At 49.8% G+C, this 23,048-nt stretch overlaps 1 protein-coding gene across 1 annotated transcript in view; it reads left to right on the top strand.

The window, feature by feature from the left end:
* The window catches only part of PIGU (phosphatidylinositol glycan anchor biosynthesis class U), a 47,646-nt gene extending 24,826 nt beyond the window's left edge, over positions 1 to 22,820 (top strand). The window contains exons 6-12 of the mRNA XM_075349945.1: positions 2,827 to 2,927; positions 11,477 to 11,574; positions 11,648 to 11,802; positions 13,085 to 13,228; positions 14,774 to 14,898; positions 15,982 to 16,124; positions 19,459 to 22,820. Coding sequence (XP_075206060.1) covers positions 2,827 to 2,927; positions 11,477 to 11,574; positions 11,648 to 11,802; positions 13,085 to 13,228; positions 14,774 to 14,898; positions 15,982 to 16,124; positions 19,459 to 19,572 — 880 coding nt within the window. The 3' untranslated portion in view covers positions 19,573 to 22,820. The remainder of the gene's footprint in view (positions 1 to 2,826; positions 2,928 to 11,476; positions 11,575 to 11,647; positions 11,803 to 13,084; positions 13,229 to 14,773; positions 14,899 to 15,981; positions 16,125 to 19,458) is intronic.
* The last annotated feature ends 228 nt before the right edge of the window (positions 22,821 to 23,048 follow it).

The following is a 23,048-nucleotide window of genomic DNA, read 5'->3' as shown; positions in this document are numbered from 1 at the left end:
GGCTTACATCAACCACCAAGGTGGGACACGCAGTCGGCAAGCCTTCCAGGAAGTCCGGCGGATTCTGCTGTGGGTGGAAGCCACAGCATCCACCATATCCGCAGTTCACATCCCGGGCGTAGAAAACTGGGAAGCAGACTTTCTCAGTCGCCAGGGCATGGATGCAGGGGAATGGTCCCTTCACCCGGACGTGTTTCAGGAGATCTGTTGCCGCTGGGGGATGCCGGACGTCGACCTAATGGCGTCACGGCACAACAACAAGGTCCCAACATTCATGGCTCGATCTCAAGATCACAGAGCTCTGGCGGCAGACGCCTTAGTTCAGGATTGGTCGCAGTTTCGGCTTCCTTATGTGTTTCCTCCTCTGGCACTGTTGCCCAGAGTGTTACGCAAGATCAGGGCCGACTGCCGCCGCGCCATCCTTGTCGCTCCAGACTGGCCGAGGAGGTCGTGGTACCCGGATCTGTGGCATCTCACGGTCGGCCAACCGTGGGCACTGCCAGACCGACCAGATTTGCTGTCTCAAGGGCCGTTTTTCCATCTGAATTCTGCGGCCCTCAACCTGACTGTGTGGCCATTGAGTCCTGGATCCTAGCGTCTTCAGGATTATCTCAAGAGGTCATTGCCACTATGAGACAGGCTAGGAAACCAACGTCCGCCAAGATCTACCACAGGACGTGGAAAATATTCCTGTCGTGGTGCTCTGCTCGGGTTTTCTCCCTGGCCATTTGCCTTGCCCACTTTTCTGTCCTTTCTTCAATCCGGATTGGAAAAGGGTTTGTCGCTAGGCTCCCTTAAGGGACAAGTCTCTGCGCTCTCTGTGTTTTTTTCAGAAGCGCCTGGCCAGACTCCCACAGGTACGCACGTTCCTGCAAGGGGTTTGTCACATCGTCCCTCCTTACATCAGGACATCTCCTTACCCTCGTTTTGTCCTCATCCAGTTCACCAATGTGAAAAGGATTTGCACTTGTTAGATCTGGTGAGAGCACTCAGACTCTACATTTCTCGTACGGCGCCCCTGCGCCGCTCGGATGCACTCTTTGTCCTTGTCGCTGGCCAGCGTAAAGGGACACAAGCTTCCAAGTCAACCCTGGCTCGGTGGATCAAGGAACCAATTCTCGAAGGTTCCCTCTGGACTGAAGGCCCATTCTACCAGGGCCGTGGGAGCGTCCTGGGCCTTGCGACACCAGGCTACGGCTCAACAGGTGTGTCAGGCAGCTACCTGGTCGAGCCTGCACACTTTCACGAAACACTATCAGGTGCATACCTATGCTTCGGCAGATGCCAGCCTAGGTAGGCGAGTCCTTCAGGCGGCAGTTGCCCACCTGTAGGACGGAGCCGTTACGGCTCTATTATGAGGTATTATTTACCCACCCAGGGACTGCTTTTGGATGTCCCAATTGTCTGGGTCTCCCAATAAGGAGCGACAAAGAAGAAGGGAATTTTGTTTACTTACCGTAAATTCCTTTTCTTCTAGCTCCAATTGGGAGACCCAGCACCCGCCCCTGTTTTTGTATACACATGTTGTTCATGTTAAATGGTTTCAGTTCTCCGATATTCCTTCGGATTGAATTTACTTTAAACCAGTTTATAATTTTTTCCTCCTTCGGGCTTTTGCACCAAAACTGATGAGCCCGTGGCAGCACGGGGGGTGTATAGGCTGAAGGGGAGGGGCTTTACACTTTTAGTGTAATACTTTGTGTGGCCTCCGGAGGCATAGCTATACACCCAATTGTCTGGGTCTCCCAATTGGAGCTAGAAGAAAAGGAATTTACGGTAAGTAAACAAAATTCCCTTCTTTTCCTCCTTCTTGCTTTTGCACCAAAACTGAGGAGCCCGTGAGCATGGGGGGTGTATAGGCAGAAGGGGAGGGGCTTTACACTTTTAGTGTAATACTTTGTGTGGCCTCCGGAGGCATAGCTATACACCCAATTGTCTGGGTCTCCCAATTGGAGCTAGAAGAAAAGGAATTTACGGTAAGTAAACAAAATTCCCTTCTTTCTAGTGATTACCTCTCTAGACAAACGGAGTGTGATTTATTTAGGAATGTATTTATTCTGACATTTGCTTTAGATACTTTTTTGTGTTTCGGTAAACCCATTTAAAAGGGTTGTCTACTACTCTGAAAACCTCCCTCTCACTCTGTTTGCCCCCATTCAAATAAAAACACTTATACTCCCCTCCGGTGCTGGTGCCATTCCAGCGGTGTCTGCGCTCGCTCTCCTGGGGCTCATGTAACATTGTTACATTACACGAGTCCAGCGCCAAATCAGCGCCAGTTCTTTATCCTCGCCTTCAGATGTATCAAACATCAATAGTACAGGAGTGGCAGCCACAGCTCTGACTTCCTCTTGATGTTTGATTTGTCGGGAGGTGGGGAGATTGAAGTCAGCGATGATTCGGCACAGGGCTTGAGTGACGCAGCAATGTTACATGAGCCCCAGGAGAGTGAGCACCGACACTGTTGGAATGGCGTCAGCACAGGAGGCGAGGACAAGTGTTTTTATTTGAACAGGGGTAAACATTCAGAGTGAGAAGGGGTTATCCGAGTACTGAATAACCACGTTAAATAATTTCTTGATCTCAGCCATATTAACTGACTTCTTATCCCAGTTGTAATGGTTTTGGCATGACTGCATCAGCTGTGAATTCACTTCATGGGCAGCGATCTGGTTAATTTTTAACCTGTTACATGCTGTATCATAAGAATAGGTTTGCTTTGCTTTTGCTTCTATTATATTTTAATTAGACCTGCTGCACAATAAAGTAATTGTAGTGAGCGGATGTTTTTCTGCCTTTCTCATTAATGGCTAATTGTCATTTCAGCTACTTGTTGAACCCGTACACTGTCCTATCCTGTGTGGCCAAATCTACCTGCGCCATCAGTAATGCAATAATTGCTTTATTTATCTTGGCTACGGTGAAAGGTGAGTCTGGTGTCTGAAATTCACACAGATGATTCAGTGTTTTCCTCCATAGGGGATTGAAGAGGCGCTATAAAAGCCTTGTGTTACTTATGATAGACACAGACACGGGGGAGAGAATACCAGCAAATGCTGCACTAATTTCTCTGGTAGTTTGTGGGGCTGGGGGCCAGATTTGTATCCGATTCTCTAAGGAGAATAGTTTTCCCCTTAGCCTCTCATGTAGCCAGATCAGATCTCATACTTTGCATTGACTAGGGACAACCATCCCGAAACACCGTGTCTGCAGATTTAGGTTATGATCTGTCATAAATCTTAAGTCGTATGACAAGGCTTGTTAAAGGGTCACTTTTTGGATTGCTACTTCCAATATGTGGCACCAGAGTTTGTCTCCTTCCTCCCTGAAGAGACACTTTGCATAGTACCCAGAGAAGCATTGCAGCCTTTAAGGGGTACTTTGCACACTACGACATCGCAGCTGCGATGTCGGTAGGGTCAAATCAAAAGTGACACACATCCGGCGTCGCAGTTTATATCGTAGTGTGTAAATCCTTTTTGAAACAATTAACGAGCGCAAAAGCATTGTAATCGTATGATCAGTGTAGTGTCCGACATTTTCATAATTTCGCTGCAGCGACTGTACAATGTTGTTCCTCGTTCCTGCCGCACCACACATCGCTGTGTGTGACACCGCAGGAGCGAGGAATATCTCCTTACCTGCCTCCACCGGCTATGCGGAAGGAAGGAGGTGGGCGGGATGTTTACGTCCCGCTCATCTCCGCCCTTCCGTTTCTATTGGCTGCCTGCCGTGTGACGTCACTGTGACGCCGCACGACCCCCCCTTAGGAAGGAGGCGGGTCGCCGGCCAGAGCGACGTCGCAGGGCAGGTAAGTGCATGTGAAGCTGCCGTAGCGATAATATTCGCTACGGCTGCTATCACAAGATATCGCTGCTGCGACGGGGGCAACGACTATCACGCTCAGCTTCGCAAGCATCGGCTTCCGATGTCGTAGTGTGCAAAGTACCCCTAAGTCTCCTTACTGGCATGCCAGATTGGTGTGTTAATCTCCCCAAGGAGAATAGTTTTCCTCTTAGACCCAATAGGTGGTACCTATAGATAGTCTGTACCTTCCTCACTGAACAGACAATTTGCATATCAGATTCCTGACAGTCCATAAGACAGACTGTAGGGCAGGGGTTCCCAACTCCAGTCGTCAAGGGCCACCAAAAGTGCATGTTTTCTGGATTTCCTTAGCTTTGCATGGGTGCTAGAATCATCACCTGTGCAGGTGATTAAATTGTCACCTGTTCAATACTAAGGAGACCCTGAAAACATGCACTGTTGGTGGCCCTTGAGGACTGGAGTTGGGGACCCCTGCTGTAGGGGCTCATTCAGATGTCCGCTTTCACGTATGAGAAAAACAGACTTTCTTTTTCGCTCCTAATTGGGAGACCCAGACAGTGGGTGTATAGCTACTGCCTCTGGAGGCCGCACAAAGAACTACACTTAAAAGTGTAAGGCCCCTCCCCTTCTGGCTATACACCCTCCCGTAGGAGTACGGATTCCTCAGTTTTAGCTTTGTGCGAAGGAGGTCAGACACGCACGCATAGCTCCATTGTTTTTAGTCAGCAGCAGCTGCTGACTATGTCGGATGGAAGAAAAGAGGGCCCATACAGGGCTCCCAGCATGCTCCCTTCTCACCCCACTGTATGTCGGAGGTGTTTGTAAGGTTGAGGTACCCATTGCGGGTACGGTGGCTGGCGCCCACATGCTGATTCCTTCCCCATCCCTTTTTACAGGGCTCTGGGTGAAGTGGGATTTACTGGTCTCCAGGCACTGAGACCGTGCTCCATCTACAGCCCCTGGAGAAGATGCTGGATGGAGCGGAGTACATCAGGGACATGGCCCTGCTTCCTCAAGGTACTCTGTGTCCCCGTGCATTTGGCGCTCACACCGCAGCATGCTGGGTGTTGTAGTGCGCCGGGGACATCAGCGCTGCGGCGCTTGTGCCATGGCCTCATTCAGCTCGCTGAAGCAGGCACACTTTTGGGGAACGGTCGCGCCGGCCGCTGGGACTGCGGCGCGGCTGGCACTTGTGGTGCGCCGGGGACTTCAGCGCGGGCCGCGCTTTTACGGCGGCCGCGCTGATAACTCGAGTCCCCGGCTTTTGCGGCCTAGTTCCGTTCGTTCCCGCCCCCAGACCTGCCAGTCAGGAGAGGGGCGGGACGCTGGTCAGTGCATCAGCGCTGAGGGCTGGAGTCGTTTTTACATACTCCAGCCCTCACAATAGGCACAGAGGGGACACTGTTTCCCGCACTTTTGTTTGGGAACTCCCACGGGCCGCCCCTCTCCACAGACGCCGGCAGCCATTCCTGCTGACACGCTGAACTACAGAGGGGAGCCGGGGAGACCCAGACAAGGAATTCTGCGCCTCTTACCCGCTATTCAGCGGGCGGTAAGCAGCCCTCTGGGCTCACCCCCTCTTGTGCCAGTAGTAATCTTAGTATTTTGTTCCTGAAAATACTTTGTACTGCATAGCGCTGGTCGCCCTTTGGCTATAGACTCTCTCACATTGCAGAGAGCCAACAGCATGTCGTCCACAAAACGCAAGGGTGCCAAGGCACAGACATTATATGCTTCCTGTACCGCATGTGGGACTTTTCTACCGGCAGGCTCCACTGACCCCCATTGTGTGCAGTGCTCGGCCCCTGCGGCACTGGCACAGTCGGGACCTCTGCTGGACGTGACCCAGGGTGTACCACCTGTGAATGCTGTCCAGGTGACAGGAACTGAGTTTACGGCTTTTGCTGACAGAATGTCTCTCACTATGTCACAAATTCTTGACACATTGCGAGCTAGGCCTGTACTTCAGGCCACGGACACTGTGCAATCATTGCCCCCTGGTCCCCCTCAGCTGAACTACTTCCAAGCTCCGGGACGGGCACATACACCTCAGGGTGAAGACTCTGACTCGGACGATGGCCCCAGGCAACCTAAGCGGGCTCGCTATGAGGGGCCTTCACATTCATCTCAATGGTCAGGATCCCAGCGAGATGAATCTATGGGTGATGAGGCGGACGTAACTGATCAGGATTCTGATCCTGGGACCGCTCTCAATCTAGATACACCAGATGGTGACGCCATAGTTAATGATCTTATAGCGTCCATCAATAAGATGTTACATATTTCCCCACCAGCTCCTCTTGTAGAGGAGTCAGCTTCGCAGCACGAGAGAATCCATTTCAGATATCCTAAGCGTACATTAAGCACTTTTCTGGACCACGCTGACTTTAGAGACGCAATCCAGAAACCCCACGCTTATCCGGAAAGGCGTTTTTCTAAACGGCTTAAAGATACACGCTATCCTTTTCCCCCTGAGGTGGTCAAGGGTTGGACCCAGTGTCCAAAAGTGGATCCTCCAATTTCCAGGCTTGCAGCTAGATCCTTGGTTGCAGTTGAAGATGGAGCGGCACTTAAAGATGCCACTGACAGGCAGATGGAGCTCTGGCTGAAATCCATCTATGAAGCTATTGGAGCGTCGTTAGCGCCATCTTTTGCTGCCGTATGGGCACTCCAAGCTATCTCAGCCGGGCTTGTGCAAGTCGACTCAGTCACACGTGCATTTACCCCGCAGGTAGCACCATTGACCTCGCAAATGGCGGCATTCGCGTCGTACGCGATTAATGCTGTTCTTGACGCTACAAGCCGCACGGCAGTGGCGTCAGCCAACTCCGTTGTTTTGCGTAGGGCCCTGTGGTTGAGACACTGGAAGGCAGATTCTCATTCCAAGAAGTGCTTAACCAATTTGCCTTTTTCTCGTGACCGATTGTTTGGAGAGCGTTTGGATGAAATCATCAAACACTCCAAGGGTAAGGACTCATCCTTACCGCAACACAGACAAAACAAACCCCAACAGAGGAGGGGTCAGTCTGGTTATCGGTCCTTTCGAGGACCGGGCAGGTCCCAATTCTCCTCGTCAAAAAAGACTCAAAAAGATCAGAGACGCTCAGATTCTTGGAGGTCTCAGTCACGCCCAAAAAAGACAGCCGGAGGAACCGTTGCCAAGACGGCGTCCTCATGACTTGCAGTCTCCGATTCCCACACCCTCGGTCGGTGGGAGGCTTTCCCACTTTGGCGACATTTGGCTGTCACGCGTCAAAGACCGTTGGGTGAGGGATATTCTGTCTCACGGGTACAGGATAGAGTTCAGTTCTCGTCCGCCAACTCGTTTCTTCAGAACTTCTCCACCACCAGACCGAGCCGATGCTCTGTTGCAGGCGGTGGCCGCTCTAAAGGCGGAAGGAGTGGTGACCTCCGTCCCTCTTCAGGAACAAGGTCACGGTTTTTACTCCAATCTGTTTGTGGTCCCAAAAAAGGACGGATCGTATCGACCCGTCCTGGATCTAAAGTTGCTCAACAGACACGTAAAAGTCAGGAGGTTCCGGATGGAATCCCTACGCTCCGTCATACCCTCAATGTCTCAAGGAGATTTTCTAGCATCAATAGATATCAAAGATGCGTATCTCCACGTGCCGATTGCGCCAGAGCATCAGCGTTTCCTACGCTTCGTCATACACGACGAACACCTGCAGTTCGTAGCGTTACCTTTCGGTCTGGCAACAGCCCCCCGGGTCTTCACCAAGGTCATGGCAGCAGTAGTAGCTGTTCTGCACTCGCAAGGTCACTCGGTCATCCCGTATCTAGACGACCTGCTTATAAAGGCACCCTCTCAAGAGGCATGCCAACACAGTCTGAAGGTGGCACTAGACACTCTCCAGAGTTTCGGGTGGATTATCAACTTTCCAAAGTCTCATCTAACCCCGACCCAATCTCTGACTTATCTTGGCATGGAGTTTCATACTCTCTCAGCGATAGTGAAGCTTCCACTGGACAAGCAGTGTTCGCTACGGACAGGAGTGCAATCTCTCCTTCAGAGTCAGTCGCACTCACTGAGGCGCCTCATGCATTTCCTAGGAAAGATGGTAGCAGCGATGGAGGCGGTCTCGTTCGCGCAGTTTCATCTGCGCCCTCTACAATGGGACATTCTACGCCAATGGGATGGGAAATCGACGTCCCTCGACAGGACTGTCTCCCTCTCTCAGACTGCCAAGGACTCTCTGCGTTGGTGGCTTCTCCCCACCTCATTGTCACAGGGAAAGTCGTTCCTACCCCCATCCTGGGCAGTGGTCACGACGGATGCGAGCCTATCAGGGTGGGGAGCGGTGTTTCTCCACCACAGGGCTCAGGGGACGTGGACTCAGGAAGAGTCCACCCTGCAGATCAATGTTCTGGAAATCAGAGCAGTCTATCTTGCTCTGCGAGCCTTCCAACAATGGCTGGAAGGCAAGCAGATTCGGATTCAGTCGGACAATTCCACGGCGGTGGCGTACATCAACCACCAAGGGGGAACACGCAGTCGCCAAGCCTTTCAAGAAGTCCGGCGGATTTTGACGTGGGTGGAAAGCAAAGCGTCCACCATATCCGCAGTTCACATTCCAGGCGTGGAAAACTGGGAAGCAGACTTTCTCAGTCGCCAGGGCATGGACGCAGGAGAATGGTCCCTTCACCCGGACGTGTTTCAGCAGATCTGTTGCCGCTGGGGGACGCCGGACGTCGATCTGATGGCGTCACGGCACAACAACAAGGTCCCAGTTTTCATGGCACGGTCTCACGATCACCGAGCGCTGGCGGCAGACTCCTTGGTTCAGGATTGGTCGCAATTCCGACTACCCTATGTGTTCCCACCTCTAGCATTGTTACCCAGAGTTCTCAGGAAAATCAGGTCCGACTGCCATCGAGCCATTCTCGTCGCTCCAGACTGGCCAAGAAGGTCGTGGTACCCGGATCTGTGGCATCTCACGGTAGGCCAACCGTGGGCACTACCAGACCGTCCAGATTTACTGTCTCAAGGGCCGTTTTTCCATCTGAATTCTGCGGCCCTGAACCTGACTGTGTGGCCATTGAGTCCTGGATCCTAGCGGCCTCAGGTTTATCTCATGAAGTTGTTGCCACAATGAGACAGGCTAGGAAACCATCCTCAGCTAAGATCTATCACAGGACGTGGAAGATATTCTTAGCTTGGTGCTTGGCTCAGGGATTTTCTCCCTGGCCATTTGCATTGCCAATTTTTCTTTCCTTCCTGCAGTCTGGGTTGGAAAAAGGTTTGTCGCTTAGCTCTCTTAAGGGTCAAGTCTCCGCGCTATCCGTATTCTTTCAGAAGCGCTTGGCACGGCTTTCTAAAGTACGCACGTTTCTCCAAGGAGTTTGTCATATCGTTCCTCCTTACAGACGGCCATTGGAACCCTGGGATCTAAACAAGGTTCTCATTGCTCTCCAGAAGCCGCCTTTCGAGCCTTTGAAAGAGGTTTCCCTTTCTCGGCTTTCACAAAAAGTAGTTTTTCTTGTGGCGGTCACGTCTCTTCGAAGAGTGTCCGAGCTAGCGGCGTTATCTTGCAAATCTCCCTTCCTGGTGTTTCACCAAGACAAGGTAGTACTGCGTCCAATTCCAGAGTTTTCTCCCAAGGTGGTTTCTTCCTTTCATCTCAATCAGGATATCACTTTGCCATCTTTGTGTCCGCATCCAGTTCACCAATTTGAAAAAGGTTTACATCTGTTGGACCTGGTGAGAGCACTCAGGATTTACATTTCTCGCACGGCGTCTCTGCGCCGTTCTGATGCGCTCTTTGTCCTAGTCGCTGGTCAGCATAAGGGATCGCAAGCTTCCAAATCCACCCTGGCGCGGTGGATCAAGGAACCAATTCTTCACACATACCGTTCTGCTGGGCTTCCCATTCCATCTGGACTGAAGGCCCATTCTACCAGAGCCGTGGGTGCGTCCTGGGCATTGCGGCATCAGGCTACGGCTCAGCAGGTGTGCCAGGCGGCTACCTGGTCGAGTCTGCACACGTTTACCAAACACTATCGAGTGCATACCTACGCTTCGGCAGATGCCAGCCTAGGTAGACAGGTCCTTCAGGCGGCGGTGGCCCACCTGTAGGAAAGGGCTGTCTGACAGCCCGTTCATGTGGTATCTTTTTACCCTCCCAGGGACTGCTTTTGGACGTCCCACTGTCTGGGTCTCCCAATTAGGAGCGAAAAAGAAGGGAATTTTGTTTACTTACCGTAAATTCCTTTTCTTCTAGCTCCAATTGGGAGACCCAGCACCCGCCCTATTTGTTCTTAGGGTTTCGTTTTTCGGGTGCACATGTTGTTCATGTTGTTTCTTAAGTTCTCCGATCTTGTTATCGGATTGAATTTGTTTTTGAAACTGTTATTGGCTTTCCTCCTTCTTGCTTTGGTACTAAAACTGAGGAATCCGTACTCCTACGGGAGGGTGTATAGCCAGAAGGGGAGGGGCCTTACACTTTTAAGTGTAGTTCTTTGTGCGGCCTCCAGAGGCAGTAGCTATACACCCACTGTCTGGGTCTCCCAATTGGAGCTAGAAGAAAAGGAATTTACGGTAAGTAAACAAAATTCCCTTCTCCTCAGTGGTTTTGTCCAGTGTCATACGAGCTTGGTCCAAGTTTTAGCAAATGACAAAAAAAAAAAGCTTCTCTAACTTCTAACTAGCTGGCCATGAAAAACAGACAGGACTCAGATGGCATGAGAGTGCTGTCCAATTTTTTATTCAAGGACACACGGAGCCCATTTTGATCCACCACTCGGATCAATATCAGACAAGTGTCCGCAGTTTCATGTGCAATCGGTCCACAAAAAAAAACGGACGTGTTCAGCTCCATAAACTATACTTGGTTCAAGTTGTATCTGTGAAAAACACTGAACTTGTACGTGAAACAGATTTCTGAATGAGCTATAATCCCTTTGTCCTAGAAAGATGTGTTATCAAAAAGGAAGTGTCAAAAGTAGAAGCCTAAAGGCCCCGTCACACGCAGAGATAAATCTTTGGCAGATCTGTGGTTGCAGTGAAATCATGGACATATTGTTCCATTTGTACACAGCCACAAACCTGGCACTGATTGTCCACAATTTCACTGCAACCACAGATCTGCCGCAGATTTATCTCTGTGTGTGACAGGGCATTTACAGTATCAAAACCTCCTTAAGACATCATAACCTCTCTCGTTGTGTCAGTAATAGGTATGCTTTAAAATGCTTACACCCTGATTCATCAAACCGTTTCCACCAGAATTCTGGCTTAAAATGGTTTGAAAGTCCTCAATGAAACGTTTTTTGTGCAAAAACTGTGCAGGTCTGTCCCAGTCAGCTTGAAAAATGGCTGGAGCTTCATTGAGAGGGGGACGTACATCATAATTTATACCACATGTACTCCAATCATGGACTGGAGTACGTTTCTTACAGTAGCACACGGCTGCTGAAATATGCAAATTAATTGAAATTCACATGACCCTTAATGAGTTGGGTGCAACTGACTCCAATGCACCCTTTATCCAGACCATAGTACAAAACGCCAGTGCTGATGAATTACCTTATTGTGTATTAACGGCTCCAGTTCTGAGGATATATCGGTCTTTGTTTTCTATGGTGTGTGCAATAACTGCAGATGTTCTCATGTTGTCCTGTTTTTCCTTAGGTAGCCCGCTCCTAAGTGCAGCGTTCCTGTCATTAGCCACCTACCAGTCTCTGTACCCCGTTACCTTGTTCCCTGCGGCTCTCTTATATCTGCTCCAGGTACCGTCTTAGTCATAAACTTGGCGTAATGTCTGCTGACTTGAGCACTATCGTAACTTCTGTTTCCTCTCAGAGAGAATTTATACCTGTGAAGATGTCCAGCTCTAGCTTCTGGATTCTCACCTGCCAGTATTCCGCCCTCTACCTGGGCAGCCTGACCATCTTGATTTGCCATTCCTTCTTCTTGTTGAACTCCTGGGACTTTGTACATTCTGTTTATGGCTTTATGTAAGTAGGCAGAATTTAGCAATGAGGTCAGGCAAAAAAAACCCAAAAATTAAGGTCACTAAAATACTATAGTTCTGCTAGTAGAATTACTTCTTTGGTGAAAGTAGTAACATAAGTGCAAAAATAAAGTATATTAAACTATTACCATGCAACAGCCATATGTAACGTTGCATTACACTTCTAATTCCTATCTACCAGGGCACAGGCGGCTGAATATAGGGCACAGCTGACTTCTGTTAGTACACAACAGCGACATTCAACTAAACTGAACTATGCGGGCAAGAAATAAGGGCTCTATGTGTTCTAACAATAGAAATATAGAGAGGTAGCTGAATATTGACATAGTAAACACTGATATTTGTTAATCCCCCCCCCATGTATTTTATGGATGACTGGTAGGTATGTGGGGAAACCAATGAGCGTAGGACGCACCATTGCTTTGCTATTCCAGGTAGGAGATTGCTTGCCGTGTCACATTCTTATACCATATAGACATGTTAAATATTTCCCAAGTATTTAGAATGGTACTTTAGAATTGGGGCTGTGAAATGTTGATTTACTTTAATTTACTCAAAGGGGTTGTCCAGTGAAGATACGTTATTAACCGTCCACAGGATAGATGTTAACTAATAAATCAGTGGGCATCAGACCTCCGGGACTTACAATGCGTCCCCATTCCTTCTCTTTGGGGCTGCTTGTAAAAGCTGAGTGCCATACTTGGCCATCCCATAGGGAATGAATGGAGCAGCGGTCGAGGATGCGCACTGCTGCTCCGTTTTTTTGTTTGGGATAAAAGTGCCTTGTTGTGCTATTTTGTACAGGTCCCAGCTACAGTCTCCGCCGGCACAAAGCAATCACAGACCGCTGCTACCGGCGTTAGTGTAAGCAAATGCCGCTCAATGTCCAGAGTGGCGGCGGCTTCTTTTCCGCTCTGCTGCGGTGTAGGGTGTGACTGCTGACGTCATGATAATTGAGAGCCAGCTCCCCGCTGCTTAAATGGGTGAAGCCGGATGTGAATCAGCATGATGCCGGCAGAGCAGCCCGGAAGAAGAGCAGGAGTGGTCCATCACTGCTCTGTGCCGGTGCTGGGTACAACACGCAGGAAGTTGCCACTTAACTACCTGTCTGATGGTTTTCTGACACATAGTAAAAAGAAATAAAGTCCCGGTCAACCCACCTTAAGTTTTTGTTTTCTGGGTTTTTTTGTGTTCTCCCTATATTGGAGCCATGACCCTTCTATACAGCATGTTCTGACCATTCTGTCTTTTTACATCTAATCTAGACTTTCCGTTCCTGACTTGACCCCAAACATCGGCCTGTTCTGGTACTTCTTTGCAGAGATGTTCGCACACTTCAGCCTATTCTTCGTCTGTGTCTTTCAGATTAATGTGTTCTTTTACACCGTGCCATTAACCATTAAGTTAAAGTAAGTAACAAGCATGAATGTGCCCCGTGTGTTAGGGATTCCACCCCCCTCAGCCCTCCCTTTTGTTCTGGCTTGGGGGTATGCTCTGATAGCACATCACATCATAGTTAGAAGCTCTTATCAAGTATGTGAGCCCATATAACTCATGCCAAACTTTGCTGTAAACTATTACTTGTGAAAAGGATTAAAGGCGGTTCCCAGATGATAAATAATGTTATTAAAGAGTAATCATCGGTTTAATTTTTATTTCACAAATGAATAGTACACATACTTTGTAGTATATCTTATCTGGGAAATTTGCTTCTTTCTCCTCCTGGAAATCTCAAAATTATTAATTCACAGGTAAAATCTGTTTTCAGTGAATAAAGACGTTCCCATTACTGAGAGAAAAGATGGCAATTAGTGATCATAAAAGTGTATGGAGAACGGAACTGGTTTCAGTAGAACTGGCAGCACAATGTCTGTGTTGTCCTGCACTGCCATCTCCTATCTTGGCAATGGGGAAATCTATCTTTATTAAGTACCTATTTTACCCTTGAATTGAGAGTAAAGTATCAGTCCAGGAGGATAAAAGAAGCCGATGCGTCTGATAAGATAGATCACAGAATTGCTTATTTTCATGTGCATTATTGATTAATGAAATAAAAAATAAATTGACGGTCAGATTCATGATAACAAAGAATCAGTACATAATAACTGTAAGCGATCACAGGTTAAGGTAATTATCCGTTGCCCGCTAGAGAGCCCCCTGGCACCATTCTCTGCACACTGTAAGGCTATGTGCCAATGGGACTCTGTAACCGCGGAATTTGCCGCGGGAAAACCTGCAGATTTATCTGGATTTTCTAGATAAATCTGCAGGTTTTGGCAAGCACAGACACTCTCCATGTTACCCTATGGGACATGGGGAGTGTCTGTGTCTATGCTGCGGATACGTGCAGCTGCAGAATATGCTGTGAATGTCCCGCAGCCGCACGTAACTGCATGTCAATTATTCCTGCGGATTTCCCGCCTCTCCACTATGGAGATAGAGGCCAGGACTTCCGCAGGTAAGTCGCATGAATGTCTGCAGATTTACTGCAGATATTTCGCTGGAATCCCGCAGCTATTGTATAGCTGCGGATACTGGGGATCAGCTGCGGGAAACCTGCGGCAGTACCTGTGGATATATTTGCGGGTACATAGTGCCGTGGGTACATAGCCTTAGTGCTCACTCAGCAAGTCACTGATCACAACTTGCCACAGTCAGTAATTGGCTGACCGACCACGTGACATGATCGCCAGATGAAAAAAAAACATACACAGTAACATATTTTTATATATATATATTTAATATAGGTATGTATATCTACATAAATATATAGTACATAATATCTTGGGATGTTATAATTCACTACATTATAAACAGTGGGTGGCCTCCTACAGCCAGGGAACAGTAATGTAAGGGGAACATTGGGGAAACCCCTTTTACCGGTACAGAAGCCTATCTTCCCTTGATATTTTCCTGTGGGACATTACTGCTAGCTTGGCTTTTTCTTCTTGCAGAGACCATCCAGTATTCCTGATGTTTATACAGATTGCGATTATCTGCATCTTCAAATCCTACCCCACTGTGGGGGATGTGGCTCTCTACATGGCTCTCCTTCCAATGTGGTCTCATCTTTCGAGGTGTAAGTTTCTGGAAAGACCTCTATGATTATCGTATTGGTGCGAATCAATTCACAGGATCCAGTCTACCAGCCACATTAGTAATCTATGGCTGCAGGATATCAGCCCGGAGAACTGATTCCTAGCAGTTTAGCATTTCGTTAGCCGGGCTTGTGCGACATCTCCTTGGCGGCATAACACACATGACATCGCATTAAGCCAGCTTGTCAGAAAAGAGCCATGAATGCCAGGAGCTGGGAGGCAGATTGTGCGAATCAATTTGCACCAACTCTACTGATTAGTTTCTTACAGTAATAGTAATTTTGTGATCTGGTCATTGAGAACCACTTAAAATAAGGGTTTATCCAAAGTGGAGAACACCCCTTAAGCCTATAGATATGCAACCAATGTTAATGGTACTGAAGTTGACATGTATAGGATGAATGTTTGTATTACAGTGCCATAATGGGAGCACAGTCACATAGAAGAAGTGTGCCAGCCGAAGATTATTCCTCTGTGCTTGTAACCCTACAATCTATTATATGGATGGATGGGAAAGCAGTGGCTTGTCATAATACTAAAAAAAACAACTTGGGGATACACTATGAACAAAACGAGCGCAATAGGGTCTTACCCGGTGTAACTGAGAAAGAAACAAGTGAAGTGTCCGCTCTCTTGTGTGGTTGTGTCTATCACAATCTTGAATAGAACCTGTTAATCGGCTGCTGCAGAAACCACAAGGCCTAACGCTGTAGAAGATCCAAAACGGAACCAGAAGAATGATGTGGTTATCTCCGCGCTGCTGTGGAACAATGAAAGCCAGTACACTGGTTGTAGATGAAAGGTGGTGTATTTCCATGCCTGTTGAAGTTTCCTGGTGGCTTTCCTAAGGAAGAAGAGAGGATCACTTTGAAACGCGTTGAAAAAAAAAACCACTTTCATCTACAACCAGTGTATTGACCATTCCATCGTTCCACAGCAGCGCACAGATAACCACCTCATTGTTCTGGTTCCATTTTGGGAAAAAAAATAAAAAAAACTTGTGGAAAAATGTAGATCTTCCACAGTCTCCTAATTATTGAATAACTGTCTTCTTATTCATGCAGTTTTGCGTAACATCTTCATAGTCTCCTGTATGCTGGCGGTGTGTTCTCTTCTCTTCCCGGTCCTTTGGCACTTGTGGATATATGCTGGCAGTGCCAACTCTAATTTCTTCTATGCCATTACGCTCTCATTTAATGTGGCACAGGTGAGTTTTATTTCTTTAACTAGCTGTAGTACCCAGCGCTGCCCATGATAGTAACGAAGTCTCTCTTCCCCTCCCCCTCTCTCTCTGCCCTTCCCTCTCTCTCTACCCCTCCCCATCTCTCTACCCCTCCCTCTCTCTCTACCCCTCCCTCTCTCTCTACCCCTCCCTCTCTCTCTACCCCTCCCTCTCTCTCTACCCCTCCCTCCTTCTCTACCCCTCCCTGTCTCTCTACCCCTCCCTCTCTCTCTCTACCCCTCCCTCTCTCTCTCTACCCCTCTCTCTCTCTACCCCTCTCTCTCTCTCTACCCCTCCCTCTCTCTCTACCCCTCCCTCTCTCTCTACCCCTCCCTCTCTCTACCCCTCCCTCTCTCTCTACCCCTCCCCCTCTACCTCTACCCCCCTTCTCTCTACCCCTCCCTCTCTCTCTACCCCTCCCCCGCTCTCTACCCCTCCCGCTCGCGCTCTCCCCCTCCCGCTCGCGCTCTCCCCCTCCCGCTCGCGCTCTCCCCCTCCCGCTCGCGCTCTCCCCCTCCCGCTCGCGCTCTCCCCCTCCCGCTCGCGCTCTCCCCCTCCCGCTCGCGCTCTCCCCCTCCCGCTCGCGCTCTCCCCCTCCCGCTCGCGCTCTCCCCCCTCCCGCTCGCGCTCTCCCGCTCCCGCTCGCGCTCTCCCCGCTCCCGCTCGCGCTCTCTCTCCCCCATCCCCTCGCCCTCTCTCTCCCCCATCCCCTCGCCCTCGCTCTCCCCATCCCCTCGCCCTCGCTCTCCCCATCCCCCTCGCCCTCGCTCTCCCCATCCCCCTCGCCCTCTCTCTCCCCCTCGCCCTCTCTCTCTCCCCCTCGCCCTCTCTCTCTCCCCCTCGCCCTCTCTCTCTCCCCCTCGCCCTCTCTCTCTCCCCCTCGCCCTCTCTCTCTCCCCCTCGCCCTCTCTCTCTCCCCCTCGCCCTCTCTCTCCCCCTCGCCCTCTCTCTCCCCCTCGCCCCCATCTCTACCCCTCGCCCCCATCTCTACCCCTCGCCCCCATCTCTACCCCTCGCCCCCATCTCTACCCCTCGCCCCCATCTCTACCCCTCGCCCCCATCTCTACCCCTCGCCCCCATCTCTACCCCTCGCCCCCATCTCTACCCCTCGCCCCCATCTCTACCCCTCGCCCCCATCTCTACCCCTCGCCCCCATCTCTACCCCTCGCCCCCATCTCTACCCCTCGCCCCCATCTCTACCCCTCGCCCCCATCTCTACCCCTCGCCCCCATCTCTACCCCTCGCCCCCATCTCTACCCCTCGCCCCCATCTCTACCCCTCGCCCCCATCTCTACCCCTCGCCCCCATCTCTACCCCTCGCCCCCATCTCTACCCCTCGCCCCCATCTCTACCCCTCGCCCCCATCTCTACCCCTCGCCCCCATCTCTACCCCTCGCCCCCATCTCTACCCCTCGCCCCCATCTCTACCCCTCGCCCCCATCTCTACCCCTCGCCCCCATCTCTACCCCTCGCCCCCATCTCTACCCCTCGCCCCCATCTCTACCCCTCGCCCCCATCTCTACCCCTCGCCCCCATCTCTACCCCTCGCCCCCATCTCTACCCCTCGCCCCCATCTCTACCCCTCGCCCCCCATCTCTACCCCTCGCCCCCCATCTCTACCCCTCGCCCCCCATCTCTACCCCTCGCCCCCCATCTCTACCCCTCGCCCCCCATCTCTACCCCTCGCCCCCCATCTCTACCCCTCGCCCCCCATCTCTACCCCTCGCCCCCCATCTCTACCCCTCGCCCCCCATCTCTACCCCTCGCCCCCCATCTCTACCCCTCGCCCCCCATCTCTACCCCTCGCCCCCCATCTCTACCCCTCGCCCCCCATCTCTACCCCTCGCCCCCCATCTCTACCCCTCGCCCCCCATCTCTACCCCTCGCCCCCCATCTCTACCCCTCGCCCCCCATCTCTACCCCTCGCCCCCCATCTCTACCCCTCGCCCCCCATCTCTACCCCTCGCCCCCCATCTCTACCCCTCGCCCCCCATCTCTACCCCTCGCCCCCCATCTCTACCCCTCGCCCCCCATCTCTACCCCTCGCCCCCCATCTCTACCCCTCGCCCCCCATCTCTACCCCTCGCCCCCCATCTCTACCCCTCGCCCCCCATCTCTACCCCTCGCCCCCCATCTCTACCCCTCCCTCCCCATCTCTACCCCTCCCTCCCCCTCTCTACACCTCCCTCCCCCTCTCTACCCTTCCCTCCCCCTCTCTACCCTTCCCTCCCCCTCTCTACCCTTCCCTCCCCCTCTCTACCCTTCCCTCCCCCTCTCTACCCTTCCCTCCCCCTCTCTACCCTTCCCTCCCCCTCTCTACCCTTCCCTCCCCCTCTCTACCCTTCCCTCCCCCTCTCTACCCTTCCCTCCCCCTCTCTACCCTTCCCTCCCCCTCTCTACCCCTCCCTCCCCCTCTCTACCCCTCCCTCCCCCTCTCTACCCCTCCCTCCCCCTCTCTACCCCTCCCTCCCCCTCTCTACCCCTCCCTCCCCCTCTCTACCCCTCCCTCCCCCTCTCTACCCCTCCCTCCCCCTCTCTACCCCTCCCTCCCCCTCTCTACCCCTCCCTCCCCCTCTCTACCCCTCCCTCCCCCTCTCTACCCCTCCCTCCCCCTCTCTACCCCTCCCTCCCCCTCTCTACCCTTCCCTCCCCCTCTCTACCCCTCCCTCCCCCTCTCTACCCCTCCCTCCCCCTCTCTACCCCTCCCTCCCCCTCTCTACCCCTCCCTCCCCCTCTCTACCCCTCCCTCCCCCTCTCTACCCCTCCCTCCCCCTCTCTACCCCTCCCTCCCCCTCTCTACCCCTCCCTCCCCCTCTCTACCCCTCCCTCCCCCTCTCTACCCCTCCCTCCCCCTCTCTACCCCTCCCTCCCCCTCTCTACCCCTCCCTCCCCCTCTCTACCCCTCCCTCCCCCTCTCTACCCCTCCCTCCCCCTCTCTACCCCTCCCTCCCCCTCTCTACCCCTCCCTACCCCTCTCTACCCCTCCCTACCCCTCTCTACCCCTCCCTACCCCTCTCTACCCCTCTCTCTCTCTCTCTACCCCCTCTCTCTCTCTCTCTCTCTCTCTCTCTCTCTCTCTCTCTCTCTCTCTCTACCCCTCCCTCTCTCTCTCTCTCTCTACCCCTCCCTCTCTCTCTCTCTCTCTACCCCTCCCTCTCTCTCTCTCTCTCTCTCTCTCTCTCTCTCTCTACCCCTCCCTCTCTCTCTCTACCCCTCCCCCTCCCCCTTGGGTCATGGTCTGCTAAAGGAATTTCCACATCATAATTTGTGCACCCCCTTATGTCAGTCTATTAACATTTTTATTTTTTAAAATCCCTAGATTTTGCTTGTGTCCGATTATTTTTATGCCTTCTTACGGAGAGAGTATCATCTTCACCATGGCTTGTATCTAACGAAAAAAGATGGAACCGAAGCAACGTTAATCCTGAAATAAAACTCTGATGGGTAGATGAAGGTCTGTTTACAATGTGGGATGTGGTGAGATATGGCAGTGGCCATTTGTGGACTAGAGCGGCCATATGTTCCATCTCCAGCCTGTCCATCCACATTCCAAAGAACAACTAAGGACTGCATATTAATAATTTTTACAGTTCAATGATTTTGACAAGGTGAAGCGGCATGGAAAATCACTGGTCCCTTCTAACAAACGTGCTGCAGTATACGAGGCTGCTCTGCATGAAGCAATGTTGAGAAGACACGGTTGCGTTATTGGTTTAGGTTAGAAAGTCCACTAAAGGTGACTTGTCCTGGGGGGTTAAAGCAGCACTTTTCTACTTTTAGGTGAATTGGTTCTGATGGTTACCAGTATTGGAGAAGTGACGAGATGCAGCCACTATATAATGCGGCATGTTTGGATAGAAGGAACGCGAATATTGGATCATATATGATTGGAGACGCTGCTATGTACTGAGTCTTTCTCTTGCAGTTTTTGTTTTGTTTTTTTTAAATCACTTATACTTCCCACGTATGTCTTTATTTTCTAATCATACGCAGGGAGGCACTATATCCTATGGGATAATTAGTGTACAATGCAATCAATATGACTGGATCCAGCTATTTAGCTCAGGGTGCAAGCAGCCAGGTAAATTTGTACTATGCTCTTGCATTTATGGCCAAATACTGATTAAATAAGATGTTTTTACTCTATTTCGAGCAGAAACAATGGCCACACAGGCTGACAGCGGTCAGATTGGAGGTACATCTAATATGACAATTCAGTGTTCTGCTGATGGTCTATCTTTTAAAATAGGTCATCAAATTAGATTGGTGTGAATTTGGCTCAAGGGTGCTTTACACGCTGCGACATCGCTAGCAATCTCGTTAGCGATGTAACACGCCAGATCGCACATATGATTTGCCGAGATCGCACATGTGACCAGCGCTACAAAAATGACCTATGTGCGATCTCGGCAAATCTTATCTGCGATCTGGCGTGTCGCAGCGTGTAAAGCAGCCTATATTGAGCCCTTGCAGATCAGTCCCCCTAAGAAGCTACAAAGGTAATGAAAGTCCAAAAATGTTGAACTCCCAGCAACATATTTATTACCCAGTCCCTTATCAAAGATGTATGTAGTGCAGTTTGGATGGGTTTAAATACTGTTTGCCGTCTTCTCTGGTTCCCATCGAAGGTCAGTCCTCTTCTGAACCGCAATCCAGCTTCAGTGTCTACCTTGTGGGGCGGTAGTTATTTTACTAAACTAGCCTCGTTGCGAGTCTCATAGACTTGTTATTGGCGTATATTGAAAAAGTGACTTCCAGTCCACGCAGAAGATGCTGTAGGAGCCGGCTAACCTGAATCGTCTTCATGTGTTTCAGAAGAGGATCAGAACATCACTGGGAAAGATGGTGATGGGCATTGAACCATGTCCTTTATACCACTTACATATTCCTAAGGGATCAGGCAATAAGATTTCTGCTGGGAGTTCTTAAGTCTGAGATAACCCCCTTTATTGTAATAGCCCCCTAAATAGTAAGAATTTCATTAGCCCAATACATATGGGCCAGTGTAAATGCAATGACATTTGATAAAAGTTGGTCATGTAAGTCAGTAGCACCGAAGCCCAATTCTTTTTTTACGTTGAGCTATTGGCACTTTTATATTTTTGCAAAATCGACAATCTTTGTCCAATTTCTGACTATCTGGCCATTTTTATTTGGGGTGGTAATCCATTTTCTGCTATTGATTCTTACTTGCTATGGAGGATATAGTTTCCTTTACAAACACGGCATAATGGGCGTTTACAGTATCGTGTATGAAAAAGACCTACCAGAAAGAACCCAAAAGGTCTATTAGTGTAAACTAAAGCGTGAAGATTTTTTTTTTATATATCTTACAAGCCTAATTATTGAAGTGCCGTTTTCTCTCATATGATAAGTCTCGCCACTCAGTAACTAATCCTCCCCATACTAGTGATGGTGCAGATATTAATATGGATGGTCATTAGAGGTACAAAAGGCCTGTGTATTCAGATATTACAACAGGATCTTGTCACTTTGCGCACTGATAATGCTCTGCAGATGAGTAAGATACTAGAAAATGATCTTCACACTCTCCATGTACACAGTGGCCTTTTATATATTTTAGCAGGTATGATAAGTCACTGGTGATATCATTGGTACACACAAAGTGGATCCGTCACCTCCCGTAAATATGTGATTATGTTACATGGTGTCTTTGTAGCTGTTCTTCTAAATGATTTTTTTTCTTTTATTTTGGATTCAGCACATCTCCATTTGTAAGATATAGCCCCCTGTTCTCGTATGTAAATCTAGCCCACTTGGATAACAACTCTTCTCTATGGGAGTCTTCTTGAGGATCACGCCCTCTTGGCTAACAAGACTAGATTTATATACAGCGAGGGAGGAGCCATAGAACTAGAAGTAAAACACTCCAGAATTCAGGAGAACAGGGACATTTACACTGGGTACAAAAAAAATAACATATTTATGGCGAGTGAGCTGTGATCTCTTTAACCCCATAGCATCTGCAAAAGACCATAGCAAGTTGAACAAGCTTTCTTAAAGGGAATCTGTCACCAGGTTTTTGCCGCTTAATCTGAAAGCAGCATAACTTAGAGATCCAGATTCCAGCGATGTGTCACTTATTGAGCTTCTTAGTGTTGTTTGATAAAATCACTACCTAATCAGCAGTAGATTATCATTAGAGGACTACTTGACCTGCTGCCTGGTAGTCCAGCATATTCATGAGTTCTGTATAACTGCTAGTTCTTCAGCAGAGAAAACATGGATTTTATAAAAATGACTGCAAACAGCTCAGTAAGTGACACATTGCTGGAATCAGGGTCTCTACATTATGCTGCTCTCAGATGGGGTAGAAAAAACCTGGTGACAGGTTCCCTTTAATATCAGTCTCCCTTGCCCAATATGGTTTTTGACCCCTAACTTTTCTTGCAATATGTAATGATTGTAGAGAATTTGGAAATGGAGTGTTGTGAGATATCTATGTAACCATTAAACGCTCTGATGGGGCTTCTAAACCCCTGCTGTTGGCCTCCCCAGTTACTATGAGGTTAATTAACAGCAGCCTTTGCACTGGACATTGCCCGCCTGCCTCTTTTAAGTATATTGATGCACTGTTTATCTTTGTTTTATTCCATTTCTGTTTGTACATTTTATTTATTTGTGGGGAGTGGGGCTCAAATAAATCAGCTATATATGGATGCTGGAGTCCAGTGTCTTTATTATGTGCTTCCGGGTGCAATAAGGATATACGACATCTATAAATGACTCCTACTAATACTCCTGGAAATATTCTGATGGATACAGATCCAGAAATGCAAGAAAAATCACTACAACTTTCTCTAAAGCGATGGGTACAGCTTCCAAAAGTTATGATGTGAGAAGCGGATTTGAAGCAGACCATAAACATGGCTTAAAAGGGTGGTCTCC

Source organism: Anomaloglossus baeobatrachus, chromosome 5 (genome assembly GCF_048569485.1).
Source record: "Anomaloglossus baeobatrachus isolate aAnoBae1 chromosome 5, aAnoBae1.hap1, whole genome shotgun sequence".
Lineage (NCBI taxonomy): Eukaryota > Metazoa > Chordata > Amphibia > Anura > Aromobatidae > Anomaloglossus > Anomaloglossus baeobatrachus.
Note: the sequence above shows the minus strand (reverse complement) of the source record. Positions and strands in the feature narration are given on the sequence as shown.